Below are 22344 nucleotides of genomic sequence, written 5' to 3'. Positions count from 1 at the left end.
AGACTGGGCGTCTCCCTTCCAAGGTGAGCTTTGAAGCCTCGGTGGTGCTCTCGGTTGTGGTGTGATGCCAGACCCTTCTTCCGAGTCTGTGGGAATGGCGAGCAGCAGCAGGTCGTTCCAGCTAGTCTCATGAGCTTTCAGGGAACGTAACAAGATTACCTAGCTCTGCGGAGGCAAGACCTCAAAATATAGAGGGTTTTATATGTACTGCTTTGGCTGGCACCGTGAAGTACTCTTGGAGAAAACTGATAGGGTGCAGAGGTGCATCAAAGAAAGCTGCTCCTGGGCCTTAAAGGGTAGTTCCTTGCAGGTAGACCGTGTCACTGCTATGTTGCTGGAGTAGACTGCTCAGGTGGCAGAGGCCTCTGTCCTGGGTATGGAAGGCATAATTAAAAGGAAAAAGAAGCTGCTGCTTGTGGCCAAAAGTTAACACATACCTTATTCCACATTCTCCAGGTTCTGTCAGCATCAGCTTTTTAACTCATGTTGAAGAGTAGCCTCGTTAGTTTTCTCCACACTCTCAAATGTGTCAGGCATTGCATTCATTCCATCAGCCCACATTTACGGCTCCTACAGGGTGCCAGACCCTGGGGATACAGGAATGAGTCTCGCAGTTTAGGGGAGGTGGACAAATGTGAAAAGTTAATGCTATAAGCACAGGCAGAAGCATGTGCAGTGCTGGACAGAGGCTATCTCAGGCACAGTGGCAACGTGTATGATCATGACGGCTGGAAGAGAACTGATCATCGTCAACACTAATAATACGCTGACCCAGGTGCTTCGGTGCACTGAGGCAGCTCCGAGATGCTCATTAAACAAAGCGATCATTCAGTTTGCTGTTACATCTCATAGGAAAGACCTTTCTGTGAATGAAGAGGCATGCAGAATTCTCCTTCAGTAACGGACTGAACTGCTTTTTGGTGATTGGGCTTCTGCCATTTGCCAGCTTCCTCCATCTTCAAAACCAGCAGTGTTGCATCTCTTTGACCCTGCTTTCATCATCACATCTCCCTAAAACCTGCAACTCTGATACCCCTGGGAGAGGTTCTTCACTTTTATAGACCCAGGTGACTAAAACGGGGCCACTTGGGTAATCCAGCATACTCTCCTCATCTCAAGGTGATTAAGACTTGACTTAATCATATCTGTGGAGCTACATTGCCTTAAAGCAAAGATTCTGAGGCTGAAGTTGAACACCTTTGACATCTTTCAGGTTCAGTTCTGCCTGTCATGCCCTACGGTCTGCATTAGTCTGTAAGGGACAGAAGTATAGTGAAGAAAGTACTAAATGGCTCCCAGGAAACCTGAAATCCTAGCTCAGCCAGTCACTGCATTTCTCTGGGTCTTTGTCTTCCTCATCTAAAAAGTTGGGAAGTTGAAATTGGACCAATAGTTCTCAAACTGAATTGGGCATCAGAATTGCCTGGAGATTTGTTACAGATTGAGATGGAGTTTGAGAATTTGCTTCCTCCCTCTTTTTTTAAATTGTGAAGTAGACTTAAATTTTACCATCTTAACTGTTCTTAAGTGCATGGTTCAGTGGTATTAAACACATTCACATTGCTGTGCAACCATCATCACCATCCATCCCCATAACTCTTTTCATCTTATAAAATTGAGACTCTACACCCATTAAACTAAAGACTCCACACGTTCTCCTCCCCCCAGATCATGGCGGCCACTATTATACTTATGTAACTGTGATTTGATTACTCTAAATACCTCATGTAAGTTGGATCATACAGTATTTGTCTTTTACTGACCGATTTATTTCACTTAGCATAATGTCCTCAAGGTTCATCTGTGTTGTAGCATGCACCAAAATTTCCTTACTTTAAGACTGAATAATACTCCATTGTATGCATATACCACATTTTGCTTATTCCTTTATCCGTTGATGAACACTTGGGTTGTTTCCACATTTTAGCTGTTGTGAATAATGCTACTATAAACATGGGTATACAAATTTTTTCAGACTCTGCTTTCATTTGGGGGGAATTTTTACTCAAAGATGGAATTTTCTGGATTGTATAATTCTATTTTTAATTTTTTGAGGAACTGTCATACTGTTTCCCACAGTCATTTTACCCTTATGCATTCCCACCAACAGTGCCCAAGTGTTCCAGTTTCTCCACATCCTCAACAACACTTGTTTTCTCTTTGATAGTAGTTATTTTAATGTGTATGAAGTGGTATCTCATTGTGGGTTTGATTTGCATTTCCCTAATGATGAGTGATGTTGAGCATCTTTTCATGTGTTTATTGGCCATTTATTTATTTTCTCTGGAGAAATGTCTCATTCAAGTCCTTTGCTCATTTTGGAAATGAGTTGTTTGGTTTTGTTTTGGAGGTTTTTTTGATGGAGTTTTAGGGGTTCTCTATATTCTGGATATTAATCCCTTGTCAGATATATGATTTGTAAATATTTCCACCCATTCTGTAAGTTGCCTTTTTACTCTGTTGATAGTGTGTTTTGATGCACAACATTTTAAAATTTTCATGAAGTTCAATTTATCTCTTTTTGTTATATTATGTGGTCCTTTGGTGTCGTAACCAAAAAATCATTGCCAAATCCAGTGTCATGAAGCTTTTGTCCTATGTTTTCTTTTAAGAATTTTATTGTTTTAGGTCTTACAATTAAGTCGTTGATCCATTTTGAGCTAATTTTTGTATATGCTGTTAGATAAGGGTCCAGCTTTATTCTTTTGCGTGTGGATCTCCCGTTTTCCCAGCACTGTTTGTTTAAAGACTGTCCTTTCCCCCATTGAACGGTCTTGGCTCCCTTGTCAAAAATCATTTGGCCTTATATGGAAGGGTTTATTTCTGGGTTCTCTATTCTATTCCTTTGGGCTGTATCTCTGTTTTTATGCCAGTACCACCCTGTTAACTACTGTAGCTTAGTAGTAAGTTTTGAAATAAGAAGTATGAGTCCTCTACTTTTGTTCTTTTTCAAGGTTGTTTTGGCTATTCAGGGTCCCTAGGACTCCATATGAATTTTAGGATAGGTTTTTCTATTTCTGCAAAAAAAAAAAGTCATTGGGATTTTAATAGAGATTGCATTAACTCTGTAGATCACCCTGTAGGCATTTTAATAATATCAAGTCTTCTAATCCATGAGCATGGGATGTGTTTCCATTTATTCATGTCTTCTTTAATTTCTTTCAGCAGTGTTTTGTATTTTTCATTGTACAAGTCTTCCACTTCCTTAGTTAATTCTTAAGGTGTTTTTTTTTATGGTATTGAAAATCAAATTGTTTTTATAATTTCCTTTTCAGATTGTTCATTGTTCATGTATAGAAATGCAACTGATTTTTCTGTATTGACTTTGTATCCTGCTACTTTGCTAAATAAATTCATTTATCAGTCCTAACAGGTTTTTTGGTAAACTCTAGGGTTCTCTACATATAAGATCATATCTTCTTCAAATAGAGATCATTTTACTTCCTTTTTTCCAGTTTGGGTACCTTTTATTTCATTTTCTTTCTTGATTGTTCTGGCTAGAACTTCCAGTACTGTGTTGAATAGATATGGTAAAAGCAAGCATCCTTGCTTTTATTCCTCATCTTAGGGGAAACATCTCTGGTCTTTCACCATTGAATATGATATTCCCTGTTGGTTTTTCATATATGGCTTTTGTTTCCTTCTCTTCCTAGTTTGTTGTGTGTTTTTGTTTTTCTTTTTGTTTTTGTTTTACCATGAAAGTGTGTTGAATTTTGTCAGATGCTTTGCCTGCGTCAGTTGAGATGGTTGTGTATTATTTCCTTCATGGTGTTGATGTGACATATAACACTGATTGATTTCCGTATGTTGAACCATCCTTGCATTCCAGGAATGAATCCCACTTGGTTATGGTGTATAATTCTTTTAATATGCTGCTAGATTCTGTTTGCTAGTATTTTGTTGAAGATTTTTTGCATCAGTGTTCATAAAGGATATGGATCTGTAGGGTTTCTTTTCCCCGTATGTCTTTCTCAGACTCTGGTATCAGGTAATACTAGCCTTGTTTGAATGATTTTTTTTTTTAACGTTCCCTTCTCTTAAATTACGGGGGAAGATTTCACAAGGATTGGTATTACTTCTTCCTTAAATGTTCGGTAGAATTTACCAGTGAAGCAGTCATCAGATCCAGAGCTTTTCTTTTTTGAGAGACTTTTGACTACTGATTCAGTCTCCTTACTATTTGTAGGTCTATTCAGATCTTTATTTCTTTGTGATTTAAGTCTTGATAGGTTTTGTGTTTCTGGAAGTTTGCCCATTTCATCTAGATTATCCAGCTTGGTGTACAGTTGCTCATAGTACTCTCTTATAATCCTTTTTATTTCTGTAGAATCAGTAGTAATGGCCCACTTTTATTTCTGATGTTAGTAATTTGAGTCCTCTCTTTTTTCTTAATCCATCTAGCTAAAGGTTGATTTTATTGATCTTTTTTGAAGAACCAACTTTTGGTATCATTGGTTTTTCTCTATAGTTTGTCTATTCTGTTTCATTTATCTCTGTTAGAATCCTTATTACTTCTTCTTTCTGCTAGCTTTGGGTTTAATTTGTTCTTCTTTTTGTTGTTCCTTTAGTTGTAAGGTTAGGTTGCCTCCTGCTTGGCTAGGAGTAGGAGATGGGTAGTGCTGCTGTGCTAAGAGCTGAAATTGACCAGAAACAACTGCAGTTTACCATCCAAGTCTTAACCCTGGAAGTTGCAGGCCTTGAACAGACTGATTCAGAGTTCCAGAACAGTTACATCAGACAGATTCTGCCAGTGCAATTGTTGTCCAGGTGGGGAAACAGATTCCTGGTGTTACCTACTCTGCAGTCTTCCCAGAATCCCAAAATTTGCATTTCTGACAAGTTCCCAGGTGATGCTGATGCTGCTGATCCAAGGCACACTTTGAGAACCACTGGCCTAAACTCTTTAAGGCCCTTTTTCTAAGGCCTTAATATGCCTTTTTCCTCTAATGTAACATAGTAAATTAATTGCGCTTTTCAAATTGAAAGAAACAGTCATCATTTTATTGATGTGATTTCCTGGTAAGGGATGAGTTTGCTTTCTTTATGAGAAAAATGGGGCTTGTAGGCTGGTTCAGGGCAGGGAGCTTTGAGAAGCCCTGCCAGGGGCAGCAGGGCATGTGTTGAGGTAGGAAGGAAATGGACAGTGTTCGGATCTGAGCTTAATCGCCTCTCTTTGTCTGTAAACCCAGGTGATGACTCGGCCTGCTGTGCAGGTTGCTGTTTGTTCATGGTCCGCGTCATGTGTCTGGCTTGTGGTCGTCTTGGGTCACATTTACTGAGCACTTCTGTCCAGCCACTATTGTAAGCTTGGAGGAACACGTTTAACCCTCACAACATCTCTGTGAAGTAGATCACATCATCAGGTCTATGTCTGCAGGCTAAAGAAACAAAGGTTAGGAATTTGGCCAAGAGTAACACAAAGATAGGAAGTGGTGGAATCCCTTACAGGGAGTTATTTAAGCTCCAGGGCACCTGCACTTCACCTGAAACAGCAGAGGGCACCTCAGGTACTAGGTCCCTTTCTTATCAGTTAGGATATTTTGATTGCAAGTTACAAAATTAAACTAAAAATTGTTTTTTGTTTTTGTTTTTGTTTTTTTTAAAGAAGAGTATCCTCCCCCTTAACAAGTCTGGAGATGGGGTGGTCCTGGGGTTGGTTACTTTAGGGCTTAACAATGTTACAGAAATCTGGGTTCACTCCATCCTGTTGCTGTGCTGTCCTCAGTGGGTTGGGCTCTGTCTTCAGAGCTGTCCCCTTGTGGTGACAAGATGGTTGCAACAGACCTCACCATCCCATCCTCACAGAGGCCAAGTGAGAAGACGGCCGGTTCCTGCATCATGTCACTTGTTAAGAGGAGTAGAACTTTCCCAAAAGTTCCTTTCCCTGCAGACTTTCCTACCAGAAATGCTTGACACACCCATTCCTAAACGGCCACCATTGAGATTCATCCCCCAAGGTGGGGAGGGCCTGCAGTAGCTGAGCCCTCTGGATAACTGACCATTCAGGGCTCCTTTAGGAACAAGGGGTGTAGCAGGAATGGCTGTGGGTGACCACTGAGCAACCAGCCATGTCTGTTCCCCTGGTTGATGATGAGACCTTTGTTCTGAAGGTGCCCTGTGGCACTGACAAAAGCAGATAAAGCCTCAGGCTGCCCAAGAAGCTGCCACCTGTCCTTGGTTCACTCCAGGCCAAGTAGTCTTTTATTTCTTGGCAGGGTGTGAGGGCACATGGTAAACATTTACTGGTTATCAGCACTCAGAAGGATGGTCTTCTAGGGGAAGGCAGGGCTCCTGAACGACTGTCTTAGAGCCCTGTCCCTGCCCCATTTACCTCTGGAGGATGCCAGGCCTGGTCTGCAGAGTTCAGCTCTGACCTGGAGCAGGTTACTTCACCTTCCGGTGCTTCAGACACCTCTCCTGTAGAGTGGCGATGTCACAAGGTAGTTAGAAGCGAGCTGGTCCACGTCAGTTGCATCAGGTGATGTCCGATACATGACGCAGGGCCAGCACGGGGGCTGCGTTGCTGCCGGTCTTCCTGTGGTTTTCCAACAGCATCAGTGTTAGGAGCTTGGTCCAGCTCCCTGTCATCCTGCTCCTGCTGCTTTGGGTTAGAGTGCTTGTTTTATGGCAGCGTCCAGGTGGGCTTCACCCCCACTAGGTGAGGCTGACTGCTACAGGCCTGCGGCCACACGTTCCCTAACAGGCTGCTATCAGAGGCAAAAGAGAAGAGACAGGGAAGCCCTTTAGTCAGTTTGTCCCAGGAAGGTTATGGCGAGGAGTGGGAAGGGGGAATTCTCCATAAGTGTAACTGCTTACGGAGCACTTTTATCTTTCCTAGAATCAGGAGCGAGGGTCTGTATCATCCAGGTAGCCTTCTCCAGGTGTCCTCTGCCACCACAAGAGTCTGCATCCATCTTTTGTAGGGCCAGTATGGTTGCATTTTAGAAATAGGAATATTGCGGTAGGACATGGGGTTGAGTGCTCACAGCAGCCACATCACAGGGACGATAGAGATGTGCTCCACTTTACGAAAACCTGACCAAATAAGGAGGAGCATCTCAATTACAGAATAACGTCTCAGCCAGAAATTCATGGCAGGTTTCCTAGTGCATTTAAAATAGGATTTGTGTATAAAAATACCGTTTGCCTACAGGAGCCCATATTTTCTGAAAAGAGAAATATGCTTGTATTGGGCATTTGGGATAAGTAGAATAAAAATAAAATCTTACAAATATAAGAACTAGAATCCTGATTCCACTTTTAATTCTAAAAGGTTTATATATAACTCTACTATCTTACCATCCCCTCCTACCCCAGACTTCCACAGCAGAAATAGACAGGCAGGATCTGTAGGCAGTTCACCAGAGCGGTGAGGAGTAAGGAAAGGACAGGCAGGCATGTGAGCAGTTGGACAACAGGAACACCAGAGGCAGAGCTGGGTGCTTCACCCTCGCCCCACTGTGTTGCTCCGTTTAATTTATTTGTGAGGCCTGGCCTAAAACGTTACTGCTGGATTCCTTCCATGGTGTGGTCCATGAGTGGCGATTAGAAATTGACAGCCTGTCCTGCCGCACAGACTCCTGTAACCACAGAGACATGTGCCGAGGTCTGACTGGTGGGGTCCAGGGGAGGCCTGGAGGAGAGGGATGAGTCTGGGATGCTGACACACCTGATTTCTTCCTTCCTTTCAGAAATGTTCCCACTGCCAGGAGGCAGGCGCCACCTTGGGCTGCTACAACAAAGGCTGCTCCTTCCGATACCATTACCCGTGTGCCATTGACGCAGGTAAGATGGAACCACAGACCCTTGTTCAGAGCATCTGAAGGGTAGGATGTACCCTTTGATGCTTTGATTCTCTCCCTTCTTTATGGTTCCTTTTGTCTTTTCTGACTCTGTTCTGTTTGTAAATTCTGAAGGAATGCAGAAAAGATATAAAAAGGAATGAAATAGGGTGATATTTTTTATAAGTTTTATTGATATAATTCACAAAAGATTCATTTATTTAAGTGTACAATTCAGTAATTTTTTTGCCATTATATTCACAGAGTTGTACGACCATAATCACAAGCAATTTTAGAGCTTTGTCATCGCCTCATAAACTCCTACACATTGGTGGTCTCTCTCCCCCGCTGCCAGCCCCTGGCAACCACTTATCTACTTCCTATCTCTGTAGATTTGCCTATTCTGGCCATTTCATATGAGTGGAATCACACAACATGTGGTCTCCTTGACGGGCTTCTCTTTGACTTAGCAACCTGTTTCTCAGGTTTTCCACATTCCGGCACATGTCAGTACTTAATTCGTTTTTATTTTCAAACAGTATTTTATTGTAAGGACATGCTGTATTTTTTATTTATCGTTCATCAGTTGATGCACATTTAGGTTGTTTTCCACTTTTTGATTGTGAATAATGCTGCTATGAACATTCACATACAAGTCTGTGTGTGGACTTAATGTTTTTATTTCTCTTGAATATAAACCTTGGAGTGGAATTCCTGGGTCATATGTATAACCCTGTGTTTAACCTTTTGAGGAGCTGTCAGACTGTTTTCCAAAGTGGCTAAATCATTTTATATCCCTCCAACAGTGTGTGAGGGTTCCAGTTTCTCCACCTCATCACTAACAGTTGTTTTCATCTGTCTTTTTTATTATAGCCGTCCTAGTGGGCATGAGGTGATGTCTCACTGTGATTTGAGTTTGCACTTTACTGATAGCTAATGATATTGAGCATCTTTGATGAAGTCCAGTTTATCCATTTTTCTTTTGCTGCTTATCTCTTTGTTGCTTATTGCTATTTTTACATTTAAAAATCACAAAGATTTATGCCTATGTTTTCTCCTAAGAGTTTTATAGTTTTAGCTCTTACTCAGGTGTTTGATCCATTTTGAGTTAATTTTTTATATGGTGTGAGGTAGGAGTCCAGTTCATTCTTTTGCATATGGACTCCAGTTGTCCCAGCACCGTTTGTGGTAAAGATTACTCTTTCCTCATTCTTGGCACCTTTGTCGCAAATCAGTTGAGTGTATATGTGTGGGCTTATTTCTGGACTCTTTCCAGCACCACATTGTCTTGATTACTGGAGGTTTTGAAATTGAGAAGTGTGAGTCTTCCCGAATTTGTTCCTTTTTTTCAAGCTTAATTTCTCTATTTTGGATCCTTTGCTATTCATATGAATTTTAGGATCAACTTGTCCATTTCTGTTTTAAAAAAAAAAGACATAGCCATTAAAACTTTGATAGGTATTGTGTTGAATCTGCAAAACAAGTTAGGGAGATTTGCCATATTAACAATAGTATGTTCTCTACCAGTGATCACAGGGTATCTTGTCTTTCCATTATTTCAGTCTTTCATGTCTTCCAACAGTGTTTTGTAATTTTCAGAGTACACGTTTTGCACTTCTTTTGTTAAATTTATTCCTAAGTATTTTATTATTTTTGGTGTGATGATAAATGGAATTGTTTTCTTAATCTGACTTTTAGATTGTTTACTGTGAGTATATAGAAATAGAATTGATTTCGGTATATTGGTCTTGTATCCTGCAGCTTTACTCAAACCATTGATCAGTTCTGACGGTTGTTTCATGGATTTCTATATATGATATATCATCTGCAAATAGACAGTTTTACTTCTTTCTTCCCAATCAGATACCTTTTCTTTTACTCGCCTGATTGTCCTGGCCAGAACTTATAGTGTTGGACAAAATTGGCAGGAGCCAATGTCCTTGTCTTGTTTCCGACCCTTACGAGAGCTGTGGGTTTTTCATAGATGTTCTTGATGTAACTGAGGAACTTCCCTTCTATTCCTAGTTTGTTGTGCATTTTTATCAGGCAGAGGTGTTGAATTTTTGTCTTTTTTGGTCTTTTGAGATGATCACATCAGTGCTTTGTGGTGTGGTAACTGTTGAAAGAAGGGACACCTTTTGTCCAGGAAGTGCCATCAGTTAGCAATGCAGACTTGAGTTCTGACTCAGCTTCAGCAGCCTGGGAAAATCCTCTTTCTTCCACTGGACTCTTGACTCTTCGGTGGGTGTTTTTACCAGTTATTTTTTGAACATGAGATGGGTCTAGGCTCACCTCGCAGGCCCTCAGAATGCTTGCAGTCAGGGAGGAGGGAGAGAAAATGAGGAGATAAATGAGAGTCGCATTTTGCTTGCTCTCTCTAAGCTCTTCCCAGGTTCCGGGGGGAAACGTGGCTTTCCCTGGGGCAGCCTCACTTTTCCAGGAGGTGGAGTCTAGTTTGGATTTGGCAGGAGTGAGGGGAGAGGCCGTGGCTGACTGGGTGATGGGAGCAGGTACAGAGAGAGAAAGCACGTGGAGTGGAATCTGAGTTCGTCCCCACCTCCCTTCCTTCCAGCGCTCCTGACATTTGCTTAAGCACGTCCCCCCTGCCTTTCATGTCCTTCTCGTCGTCCCTTCTTTTCTCCTCTTTTTTCCAGGTTTCTGCTGGAGCAGCAGCTAAAAAGAGCAAGAAACGTACAGAAAGATAATGCTTATACCAAAGTTAGAGTCTCATAAAAGTGTGTTTGCTTGTGCTGAGGGGCAACTGGTGGCCAGGGTGCTATTTGACCAGAAGGATAAGTGGCGAGTAAGAAGACAGCCTTGAAGTGTCAGTTCAGGGAGTTTGGGTTTTTGCCTGTCCCTTACATTCTCTTTCCTCCCCTGAACGTTTCCAAGCTGAGTCTGAGCAGTAATTCACCCTGGGTCGTGGTCTAGCATATTCTACAGTACAGTCATTAAATCCTCCTCTCTTAAGAGCCAAGTGTTGCCTTTTCTCATTTTCCTGATACTGCCCCAAGTTACACCAGAATGTTTTATTTCCTTTTCTATTTTAAGCTTTGTGGGTTTTAAATGAAGTTGTTTGTAATTTTTACATGGGGAATACTGCAAACACTGGCTTTCCTGCCAGTGGCCAGGTGAAAGGTGGTCTCCTGCATGGAGGCTCTGCCCGGAAGCAGCAGGCAGGGAACTCCGTCCCCCTGGGAGTGTGTTCCCTCTCTGTACACAGGGCATCCGCCTCCAGCCACGGTTTCTCCAGGGGTTGAGCCGTGCTGCTTGGTAGAACTTGCCACAGTGATGGATGTGGTCTACATCTGCGCTCTCCAATACAGTAGCCACAGGCCATGTGTGACCACTGAGCGCTTGGAAGATGGCTGGTTAGAAGGAAGGACTGAGTTTTTTATGTTATGTTATGTTATGTTATGTTATGTTATGTTATGTTATGTTATGTTATGTTATGTTATGTTATTTTAACCTCAACTCCTGGAGCCATGTGCAGCTGGTGGCTGGCAGCACAGGATTGGTGCCGCCTTGGTCAAGCCGGGCAGTGGGGGTTTTTGGGAAAGGCCCTCTTCCCTCCAGCAGAGGCTCGCCCGGCCCCCAACCAGCAGGGAAGCAGGGCCTGCTGTACCAGCTGAGGGTTAGGAAGTAAGTGATACTTGTCACTCTCCGTTTGATCCTGTCTTCCGTGGCCTGTCCAGGTAAGTTGGCCACATCTCTATTTGGCAGAAATTGGTTGCCGAGTATCCAGCAAGAGGGAGGCTGCCTGGGTCAGTGGGACCTTGGCCTCTGGCTTTGCTGTCCAGCTGCTGCATACTCTGCTCTTCCACGTGGAGCTGGGACCAAAAAAGCAGCTTGTTGATCTCTTTGACAACCTGAGTCACAATGATCCAGAGTCTTCACTTCTGTGCGGATTGATGCTTGTATTTATCCCACATGGTCTTCTCAGGAATTCTGTTCTCCATCTGGTAGATCTTTGTATCCAGGAAAGGCGTTCATTGATTGACTTTTCTAGTTACCATAAAAATAAGCTCCTGAGTTTGTGAGTCCCCCATCTCTGTGTGGAGTAAGGAACAGTTTGACATTTTCTTCTGTGCCTTGCTGTCAGCTGCGAGCTATTGATGTTTAAGGGAAAACTTTTATCACTAGGGACATCTCCATGGAAACAGAATCTTTGTTTCATGAGGAGCGGTGGCTCCTGCAGCTTTTCCCGTACCTGATACTGACCCTACTTTTGTGACACTGTGGTTCACTGTGCTGTGCTCCTTGTATGTCACAGGCACAGGATTTGGCTCCAGGTGGCAGATGCAGTAATAAGAACATGAGTACCAGTTTTTAAAAAATTAATATATTTAATGCAATGAGCCATAGCAATTAAGACTAAAGGGGAAAAGAGCTGTGGTGGCTCATTAATAATTTCATTGTGTGTAAGGAATCTTGCCTAGAGAGGCGTTTTCTTTTACCCTCATGAAGAAACACAGCTGGGATTTTACTTCTACAGCCACCCTTCCACAGCATTTTCAAGCTGCTCTCTCTGCTGCTGACTTTGATCTTGTGGCCGAGGGTCCGGAGCCAGGATGGGTCTTTATGAAACGGCTGGTGGTCTTGCTTCTTCCCTCTTATGTCCCTCCTTTGGCCCCAGGAACCGGGCTTGCCTCTCCAGAGACTGCCCCTCAGCGAGGCGGGGGCAAGGCTGGCGAGTCCCCGAGTCCCAGCCTGGATTTTGCCAGTATGAGTCTTAAGTGTTATGTGTGAATGCATGTGGGTCTCTGAAGCTTCAGATAGCTTGTTATGAGGAGCCCAGCTAAGTCCTGTCTTTAAGCCTAAAGAGAGAAATGAAAGTGGGGTCCTTTTCTGGGGTGTGATGTTTGTGTCTGGAAGCCACCAGGTTGACTTGATAACCTTGTGAGTCTCCTCCACCTTATGCAGTGGTCCAGCGAGCTGTTTACTCTGACCTCACTGTAGGGAAGTGCTGACCAGGTCCTCTGCACCATGCAGCATGTTGCCAGGGGCTTGGAGAAAACCAGTGAGGGGCCGGCTGGCCGGTGGTGTGGGGCCAGAGTCTGTTCAGAGACCTCAGAAGCATTTACTACACTTGCCACCACTCTTCACTCTTTCCCCAGCAGAGTCTGGTTGGAGGCAGCCTAGTCTCCCCATGCCGCCTCCAGGTGGCCAAGCTCTCCGGCTGTGGGTCTCAGCCCTGCCAGGAATGGGAAGTGCAGTTGCTGGTGTCCTGTGGGCACCACGAGGATGGAGAGGCACCTTCACAGTGTTCCTGCACGCAGGCCCTGCCAGAGGGTGCCCTGTCTCATAGATTTGTTTAGATTTCCCTCTCAGAAGTACCTGGCGTTCGTTCCAAGTTCTCTTTAGTGTGTACCTACATTGTTTTATCTCTTCTGCTTTCTAGCTTAGAGGGGATACGTTTCCTAACTTTAAAAGACAATTTTACTAATGGTGCATCAGAGCTGGTCATTATTCTGTGGCTGAGAGCCACCTCTACCTTTCTAATGGCATCTTTTCCAGCTGACACGGTCCCCCTCCTCATTTCTGTAAACCCCTGTGACATAAGGGTGGCCTTGCCCCACATGGCCTGTGCTGTTTCTCTTTGGCCCAAACTAGAGACTCTGCCAGCAAGCACTGCTGCTTCAGCCCAGGTAAGGAGAAGGCGCTTCCCCCGAGCTCCAGCTGTCTGTCTCCCGCTGTTCATAAGCTCTCTGGCAGATTGGAGCAGCAGGAGTCTTGGTCACGCCATGTACTTGTGGATTTTAAATTAACACATTTCACTTACTGCCAGGCTATTTGCTTTTGGTGGGGAGGGACATAAAGGTTAGCAGGACTTGCTGAGTTTCCTGTGCCCTGAGGCTGGCCCAGAGCAGAGAAGGCTGAACCCACCCAATCTTAGAGATTCCAGGGCTAGGGGATTGGGGGAGCAGGCACAGCGGTGATGGTACAGACTTAGCCAGGTTATGGCAGGGTCTTTTTTTCTTTTCTTTTCTTTTTCATGTATTTAAGATAGGACCTCAAAAGTTTCATTTGTGTCTTCCCTTGCTTATTACTATTTCACTTGAAATCTTTGGGCACACAGGCAGCTAATCTGGGCCTCACTTTAAACCTGAGTTAAATTATGAATTTAACAAGGCTAAGTACCAGGGCCACCTCCCGCCATGGTACCTGGGAGCTCTCTGAGAACGTGTGATCAATATTTATTAACATTCTGCCACTGCTTCTTGCACCAGCGACCCAGCTGTCGGTCTTTGGGAGCTGTGGTGTGCGGAGTGAACCCGTTAATTAGATTTCCTCGCCCTGCTCAATGCACCATGCTTGTGCCACGGAGCACGGCTCACCTGGAGGCAGACGCGCATCCTCGCTGTCACGGAGGATGTCTCCGAGTTAAAAGTTGGGACGCGTCATTTTGCTCCAAGGATGAATAGCCTCCTAATGGGATTTCACTTTCCTCTGGAGCATTTAGCGTGGGTTACAGGGCTTCCGGGACTCCATGGGTTGTAGGACAACGTGGCAGCAGGGCCCCAGGCCTCCTTTCTTTCTCTGACGTGTGGCTCTCCATGAGGAGAAAAGACGCCTGCAGATCTGAAGTGTTTTCATCAGGAGGCTTTGCTGTGGCCTGTGGAGTGAACTTGGCCTAGGATACGGGGTGTTAAAAATAACATTTATTGGAGATTGTTTCTCATTATTAAAATAATAAAGATATCATCGTGGAAATAAAGATAAAAATAAAGAAAATTAAAATCACCTATAATCTTACTACCCAAGAGAACCACTGTCATATTTTGGTAGATTTCCTTTGTCTTTTTTTAATGCATAAAAAGCATTTTGAGGGGGGAAGGTATAGCTTAAATGATAGAGTTCATGCTTATTAGCATGCATGAGGTCAATTCCCAGTACCTCCATTAAAAAAAATCTTAATAATAAATAAGTAGACCTAATGACCCCCCCAAAAATAAATTTTAAAAAGCATTTTGATAAAAGTGAGATTGTACTTACACATTTATGTGTATTATGGCTTTTTGAACAATTTGCATTGTGTTTCCCCCGTAGCAGTAACTAGTCTGAAATGTTCATTGTTTAACATTGGACTGACACTCTATCGTGTTGAGGTACTTACTGTAGCTTATTGGGGGGTATCTCATGTTTTCCTATTAGAAGTCACAGTGCGGACCTCTTATCTCCATGTCTGGCCTCGTCAGTCCTGACCAGTGCGGCCCCGCGCCCCTCGGGCTGAGCCACACGCCAGCCCCCGCCTGACTGTCCCCTTCTGTCTTGCAGATTGTTTGCTCCATGAAGAGAACTTCTCGGTGAGGTGCCCCAAGCACAAGGTGAGTCAGAGCCCACACTCCCGGCAGGGCTAGGGGGTCAGGGGGCTTCTCCTGAAAGACCTGAAGACCAGACATTGGGGGGCTGCCACCCACTCCTGGCCTGGGGGGAGGAGAGGCACCTGGGGAGGGAGCCCTGTGGCGTGGGTATCGGTGCTCCCGTGGTGAGGGGGGACTAGGGGAAATGTTTTGGAGAGGAAGGTGTTTTGTCTATTAAGGGAAATTGGAAGATCAAAAGCAGTAAAACTACCGGCTCCCCCTTAGCGTAATGGAATTCCAGTTCACAGGCTGACGGGACGTAAGACTGGTTGTCCGCCTTGAATGGGAGCAAAGGCATCTTCCCTGACTAGAAGTAGAGTTACTCCAGGCTTTTGGGGAAATGCAGTCTCTTCCAGGTTTTACTTCAGCAGAAGCAACTGGTAGTGTCTCTGTAGTTGATTCAGGAGATGGTCTGTTTTTTGCCTCTTAAATTTAGGAAAGGAAAGATAAGGGGGGGTGAATGATCTGTTTCTGAGACACCTCGTGTGTGGGGGAAGGGAAGGATGTAGAGAAGGACCACCTGGGATCTCTGCAGCACCACTCTGCTCTGGCTGAGGTCACACTGACACCTGGTGGCCACTGGTGCTCACAGCCTTCGGTCTGCAAGTGGGGCCAAAAAGTACTAGAAAGAGGTCATCCTGTTGGGTCTGCTCTCAAATGCTTCTGAAATTTGCTTACTTACGCTTTTCTTTAAAGATTATTTCCAGAGGTGGATCATAGGATCTTACAGTTTTCTCTGTTTTAAATTTACATGTTTTTATTTTAAAAAGCTTCCCTTTTTTAATGGTCACATTTTGCCTCAGAAAACCCTGTCTGAGTATCTCCTGTTTGTCATTCAGTACTGACTCTCTGCTTTTTCTTTCCTTTTCCATGTGCGTTCCTCTCCTCACCTCTGCCCACCCTGACCCCACGCTCGTTCTTCGTCCCTCCTGTCTTGTCTCCTTGGCTTTGCCGGAGTCAGCCTCCCCTCCCATGCCCTCTCCCCTCCTTGCAGAACAAGACAGCGAAAGGCAGCCTGAGCACAGAGCAGTCGGAGCGGGGGTGAGGGGGGCAGTGTGCTCGTGGGAATGGAAAGTACAGCAAGCACAGGTGAGTCTGGGTCGCCGCCCCTGCCGGACTCCAGGGGGTGTCGTGGCCTGTGCCCTCTTGCGCAGCCCAGGCCAGGCTGCACTAGCAGCATCTACCAGCGTGGACTGCCGACACAGGTGGATAAAATGTTTTCCCATTTGTTGCTTAGCTCCCCAGAATATGTGTGGAAAGGTGGTGTGGCGCTGTAAAATGGTACCATCGCCCATTGGGGTTCATGGTGACTTCCTGAAGCTGGGCCTTGTGTGTGGAGCTCCTGAGGGCAGGATGCAGCGCCTTCCGAGTCGGACCCTCGGGAGGGGGGCTTCTGCCAGCAGCCCTCGCTCTTTCCCAGGCTCAGATAGGCTTCTTGCCAGAGGGCTCTTCTTTTCAATTTACTCAGTATCTCTAAAGCTTATGGTGGGTTTTCTCTGAAAGACAAAAAATTCCTCAAGTTTGGTGGTTTGAAATCTTTTTTCCCCCAGTACTGTGAAGGGTTCCTTTTCACAGAAGTACAAAGGAAAGGAAAATTCCCTCAAAAATGTAGTAGACTGTAGCATCCCATTTAATTTTACTTTCAAAAACCTTAAGAGATTGAGTTGTGCTTTTTGTGAGTGTGTCTGTGGGCTCGTGGTCAGGGCTGGCAGCCTGTGCTGAGAGCAGGACTGTAGGACTTAGGCCTCCTGTGCCCCCGCTGGCTCCCTCACTGCCCCGTCCTCACTGAGTCACTGAGGGAAAAGGGTAACAGGTTATAATGAGAAGAAAACCTGAAATGTAACTTGAGGCACTTGCTTCTACAGGATGGGGTGGGGGGCCGCTTGTCTCAAATGTTCCTTAAAGGATTAATTTCTCTTCAGATGAGGGCTTCTGGGTTTACTCCAGCCGTCTGAGACCCACACAGGTGTGTTCCGCCTGGCCCTCTGGGGCAGCACCACACGCCTGCGACTCTGTGGAAAGTTCCCTCCCTCCTATTACAGCTGAGGCAGGGGTGGGGGGTCTGCTTGGCTCTGGAATACCTAACAGTAATTTGAGGAATTCCTCTCAGAATGTGGAGGTTTTCCTCTGAGAAGTCATTTGTTTCTTAGGTGGGTCCCAGGCCCGACCTCCAGGGAATTCCCCTCCGCTGTGTGATGAGTCTGTGGGGCCAGCGGGGGTTGCTGGGCTTTCTTGAGGGGCTGTCGAGTGAGGCCTTGGACTCGAGCTTTTCTGTCTCCCTCTTCCGGGGAGTGGGACTGGGGAGGGAGGGAGCAGAGCAGGATCGGTGGTTGGGCCACAGGAGCCAAACGATCACATGGAGCCCTGTGGACTTCTAAAATCTGCCAGGGGGCACTGACCCGCAGGCAAGACAGCAGTCTGCGTGGTTTTCCAGAATGTTTCTGTTGGCCTCTCTGCGTGACCCTGGTCTTAACTATGTCACTGTTTCTAGGCGGCTCTGCCACCTTCCTGGCCCAGGCAGTTAGTGCCAAGTTCTACAAGAGGCCACGCAGAATATTCCTGGCAGTGTCTGGGAAGAGCCGGGTAGGGAGAGAGCCGTTTGTTACTCAGCCTTTTGTCCTTGTCCTGAAGTCCCAGCCTGTACTTGAGAAGAAGATGAAGTCTGGGCCCTTGGCCTGGTGGGCAGATTTCCTCTTGGAAATTTTAATTTTGTTCATCATCTCCATCCTCTCTGCCTCTTCCTGAGCTCTCGTGGAGCAATAAGCTTCATCATTCTTTCCTCAGAAGGTCAATGTTACTGCTCCTGTTTATACAAAAGAAACTGAGGCACTGAGTGATTAAGTGGCCTGACCCCCAGTTTGGGGTAATTTTGAGTCTGTTGAGGTCAGACACACACCTCTTGTAGGGAAAAGGGCAGACGTACGCACCCAGGCTTGTCCACCTGAAGTGCTTTTCAAATCCATGTTTCCCCACGAGGCTGGACCTTTTGTCCTGGGTTCTCGGTTCAGCACTTGTCGGGGGGCAGTTGCCATCCTTCAGGCCCAGAGGTGCCATTGGTGGTGCGGGAGCCCCAGTGATCAGGGACAGGGACGCTGGGTCTCGGGAAGGGGCACGGATCGTACATTTGAGTCCAAATTCCTGGTGCCCCACTTTCTCACAGAGTGGTGTGGAAAATGCTGCGTGACCAGAGTCAGGCCACTTAATGTCTCTGCTTCACTTTCTCTTTCTGTAAAAAGGGAAGTAACAATGGGCAACCTTGTGAGAACTCAGTTAAGGAATGTCTCCAACATGCCCAGCACAGCCTGGCTTGGGGTGCAGTGTCAGCAAGTGCCGGGCGCACTGCCCTCTCAGCCTGTCTGCCTCACGCAGCAGGCACTGGCGGGGTCAAGGCCGCGAACTGGGCGCTTCAGCTGCCCTGCCTAGCAGAGAGCCCCAGGGCTGGGGGCGGGAGACGTGAGTTCTTATCTCCTCCACCCTCCTGCCAGCATGTGAGGTGCCTGATACTTGTCCAGCACAGGGCAGCGGTGCCAGAGGGGAAAGGTCCTTGGGCAGCATCCAGTGGGCGGGTCTGAGGACGAGGGCAGGGTGCCCACCCTCGCCCTGTGCTGCCGGCATCTCGCTGGCTCTGGGCAGCTCGTGGGCAGGGCTCTGACAGCGGAACCCCTAGACCTGTCTTCTGCTGCTGCTTTTAGTAAGCAAGGAGACCCCACTCCCCTGCCAGCCCCCTGTAGCCCCCATCCAGCTGCTGCCTGGTCCTGGGTGCCAGGCAGTGCCACCTGCACACAGCAGCTTCCCTGCCCTGGAGCTGGGCCTCCCTGAGCAGCTTCTGTGGTCGGAATGTCACACTGGAGATGGTCACCCGGCCCGCACATGTACAAGCAAGTGTCGTGTCCTGGGCCCCCCTCCCCCAGGCAGGCTCGGGGGGCGTCCTGGGATTACACCTTCGGAGGGGGGCTTCCAGCGCCCGCTTCCCTCCCACCCGCAGCCCAGGTGGCCCCTCATTGCCTCCCACGCACTGCAGCTCAGCTCAGATTCCTGTCTCCTCTCAACTTCAGGGGTTCCCATCACACTTAGAATTGCTTCCAGACTCCTCAGCCTCCGAAGGCCTGCGGTAGTCTCCGGCCAGGCTCCTTCGTCTCCTCAGAGGCCCGGCATCTCCCTCTGGGCTTTTGCACGTGCACTTACTTCCCTGGACCTGAGCTCTGTGCCTCCGTGTCCTCTCTTGGTCTCAACTTCAGTGTCACTTGCTCACAGTGGTCTTCCCTGCTAAGTCCCCACTGAAAGCACCCCTTGTTCGCACTGCAGCCTTCCTGGTGTCACCACAGTTTTGAGTCATTTGTTCGTTCACTTACTGTCTGCATCTCCACTAGACTTCCTGCCCCTGAGGACAGGGACCGCTGTCTTTGCCCCTTTGTGTGCTGGCCCAGAGAGGGCACAGGAAGGGGCACACGGGGAGGAGAGCCCAGATGGATGCAGGTTCAGAAGGAGGCCCCTCCACACCCACCGCAGTGACAACCACAAGTGCCTCCTAGGATGAGGAGTCCTGGCCAGACTGGGTGTGGCTGAGGTGGCGGAGTCGCTGCAGGTGGAGAGGATGGGGAGTACAGCCGGGTTCAGGCCGCAGAGGCGAAGCAGGAGGGAGGCTGGGAGCACGACCAGGGTAGGGGCGGGTGGCAGAAGGCTCTAGCCTGAGATGAAATCCTGTTCCGAGGCAGCCAGACATGTGGTTGCCTTTTCACAGAGAACCGTTAAAGTCCTCAGAGCTGTCTGCTTCCCCGGCTCCCGCTGGCTGCTCTGTGGCTCTGCTCAGGCCACTGCCTTCTCGGCCACGTCCTGTGCGTTTGGACAGGACTGAGGCAATGGAGGCTCAAAGGCAGAGTTCCTGGGGCAGTTGGAAGAGCTCTGTTGGATATGAGCCCAGTCCCAGCTCTAGCCAGCCACGTGGCTTTGGACCATGTGTGTCACCTCCCTCCACCTCCTCATCTCCAAGATGTGGGGGTCAGGCCTCTCAGTGTTACTATGAAATAATGTGTATACTGCTCCTAGCATAGTGCCTGGCATCTAGTAGATGCTTAAAGAATTTTCTTCCCATTCTCCTCATTGAAGGAACAGTTTTTAGAAGTAACTGAGAAGTTAGGGTCTCATAACATTCAGCGTATCATGTGTTTGAGCCAGTCTAGTAGCAGAACCTGGGGGGAGGTACCCTTTGAGAAGGTGAGAGGACAGAGCCCCAGGCAGGAGGTGCGGAAAGGCCAGGGCTCCCCTGACCACCAGCCACCCCTGTGGCACCAAGGGAGGAGTCAGAGTCAGCAGCCTGCAAGAACCTACTGGCCAGGTGGACCCTGGGTGCCGAGACAGCCTTCATTCTGAGGATGGGGGCCTGCTGTTCTGAGAAATGAGCGGGATAGGGTGCAGACCAAAGACTGTGCCGGGCACTGGGGGGAGGGCAAACCCTGCCCTGTGCTGTCCCTCCCTGCAGAGTGTGCGTGGCACCTGTCCTCTGTTGATGCCAGTGGCCCACATCCCCAGCAAGATTTTGACCCTCTGGTCGTTGTTTGAGCTGCCCCATTAGCTCTCCCCTTGTCATTGCATTTACAAAAGGCCTTTGATTCCTGGGGTGGCACCAGAGAAGGCTGCTTCTCTCCCCTTTCCTGGCAGCCGTGGCCTCAGGAAACCAGAGTCAGGGGTGGAGAGTGTGCCAGAGCAGGAGGAGGCATGGATCATGCAGGCAACCTCCTGGGCCCACAGGCAACTTCGGTACCAGGAGAGCCACGCTGTCACTGTGAATATCCTGAGAATGGCAGGATGGATGGCTCAGCCGCTGGCCCACATCCCCAGGCCCTGGCACCTGGAGTCCCAGGGTTGCTTTTGTCTGAGGGTGGCACCATTGTCCTACTGTCTCCACGAGTCTCTTTCTGTTTATTTGTGTTTTCTGCCAAGCAGTTAGCAATATCTTTCTGGCCCAGGTAAGTATGTCTGTTCTTAGCTCGTGCAGACAGACCAACTTTCTTAACTATTTTGCATATTAGTAACTTTTACAGAAACAGAAAAAGGATAGTGATGCCTGGATTTTCCTGAGCTTTATTTGTTAAAGGAGGGCACCAAAGAGGGTTTGAGGAAGAAGCGAGGTGAGCCCCACACAGTTTCTAAGAGTTCTGTGACTGGCAGAAAACAAGTGAGGGTGAGGCTGCCACCACTCTTGGCTTCTGGCTTAATTTTTCTGGACTGAATTCCTAAGAAACTGCTGTGTCTCTCTGAGACTTTTGCACATAAATGACCCATGAAGCATTCTGAGGAGGCCCTTGGTACAACCCCACGTACCAACAGTCACCACGATAGTCTTCCTCAGCCTGGAGCCTGGGCTGGAAGAGGAGACGCCAGCAGCAAGGGCCTGGGGAGACTCAGAGGATGAGCTGAGACCAGCCCTCCCTGTCAGAGCCCCTGGGGGAGTGTTCTCTGTTATGGATAAAGACTACCTGGACTGGAAGCAGCCGTGAAGTGGTCCTGAGCCGGTTCTTCTAGATGGGCTGGGTGCTCAGCCACCTCTGTGAGCACTGGTCCCTGCCACCAAGTGCTGAGCCCAGCCTCAGGCCCCAGGAGGCATGGGCCTGAGTGGGGGTCACTCGAGAGCTGCCCCACTCCAGGGCCGCCTCACTGGGGAGTCAGGGAATTCTCTCCTGGTCTCGATTCCTTCCATGCCTGGGGCGGTAGACATGCAATGAGGGGCACTCAGAGTCCAGGGCCTGCACAGCTGGTCAGGTCATTGCTGCCTTTCCCTGTCCCAGACCGAGAGCCACACAGTGACTCCACCACTGGCCTTGGGGATCTGCAGTGCCAGCACCATGTTCACAGGGGTCTGCGGCTGCTGGACCCTACAGAAAGCCTCCCCACCCCGACCTCAGGACCACCACAGAGCAAGGGCTGTTGGCTGCAGCACCGCGTGAAGGTCCCTAGCACCCAGTGTCTGTTCTGTCTTGCAGGTGAGACTGTGGAGATGAGAGAAGGTGGTGGACACTCGTGATGGAATGGAAATGGTCCTCCTGTGCAGCCACACCCCACCCTGCCCCACCCCGCGTGCCTGCCCGTGCCAGCACTTCCTTCCTAAGTTCTTACATCACTCAAACCGGTGACACCACAGGAAAGAAAGACCCAAGAAGTTGGAATGGCTGTTTCCATGGACACAATCTCCATAGTGACAA

At 47.5% G+C, this 22344-nt stretch overlaps 1 protein-coding gene across 3 annotated transcripts in view; it reads left to right on the top strand.

Moving 5' to 3' along the window:
• The window catches only part of TCF20 (transcription factor 20), a 47674-nt gene extending 25330 nt beyond the window's left edge, over positions 1 to 22344 (top strand). The window contains exons 2-5 of one of the 3 annotated variants that reach the window (XM_031671794.2): positions 7692 to 7785; positions 15060 to 15109; positions 16140 to 16234; positions 22126 to 22344. In XM_031671794.2, the coding sequence (XP_031527654.2) occupies positions 7692 to 7785; positions 15060 to 15109; positions 16140 to 16190 (195 nt within the window). In that variant the 3' untranslated portion in view covers positions 16191 to 16234; positions 22126 to 22344. Of the gene's footprint in view, positions 1 to 7691; positions 7786 to 15059; positions 15110 to 16106; positions 16235 to 22125 lie in introns of all 3 variants that reach the window. The other 2 variants (XM_031671793.2, XM_031671795.2) reach the window with 2 other exon arrangements.

The sequence above is a fragment of the Vicugna pacos genome, chromosome 12 (genome assembly GCF_048564905.1).
Source record: "Vicugna pacos chromosome 12, VicPac4, whole genome shotgun sequence".
Lineage (NCBI taxonomy): Eukaryota > Metazoa > Chordata > Mammalia > Artiodactyla > Camelidae > Vicugna > Vicugna pacos.
This window is presented reverse-complemented; position numbering and strand designations above follow the sequence as displayed.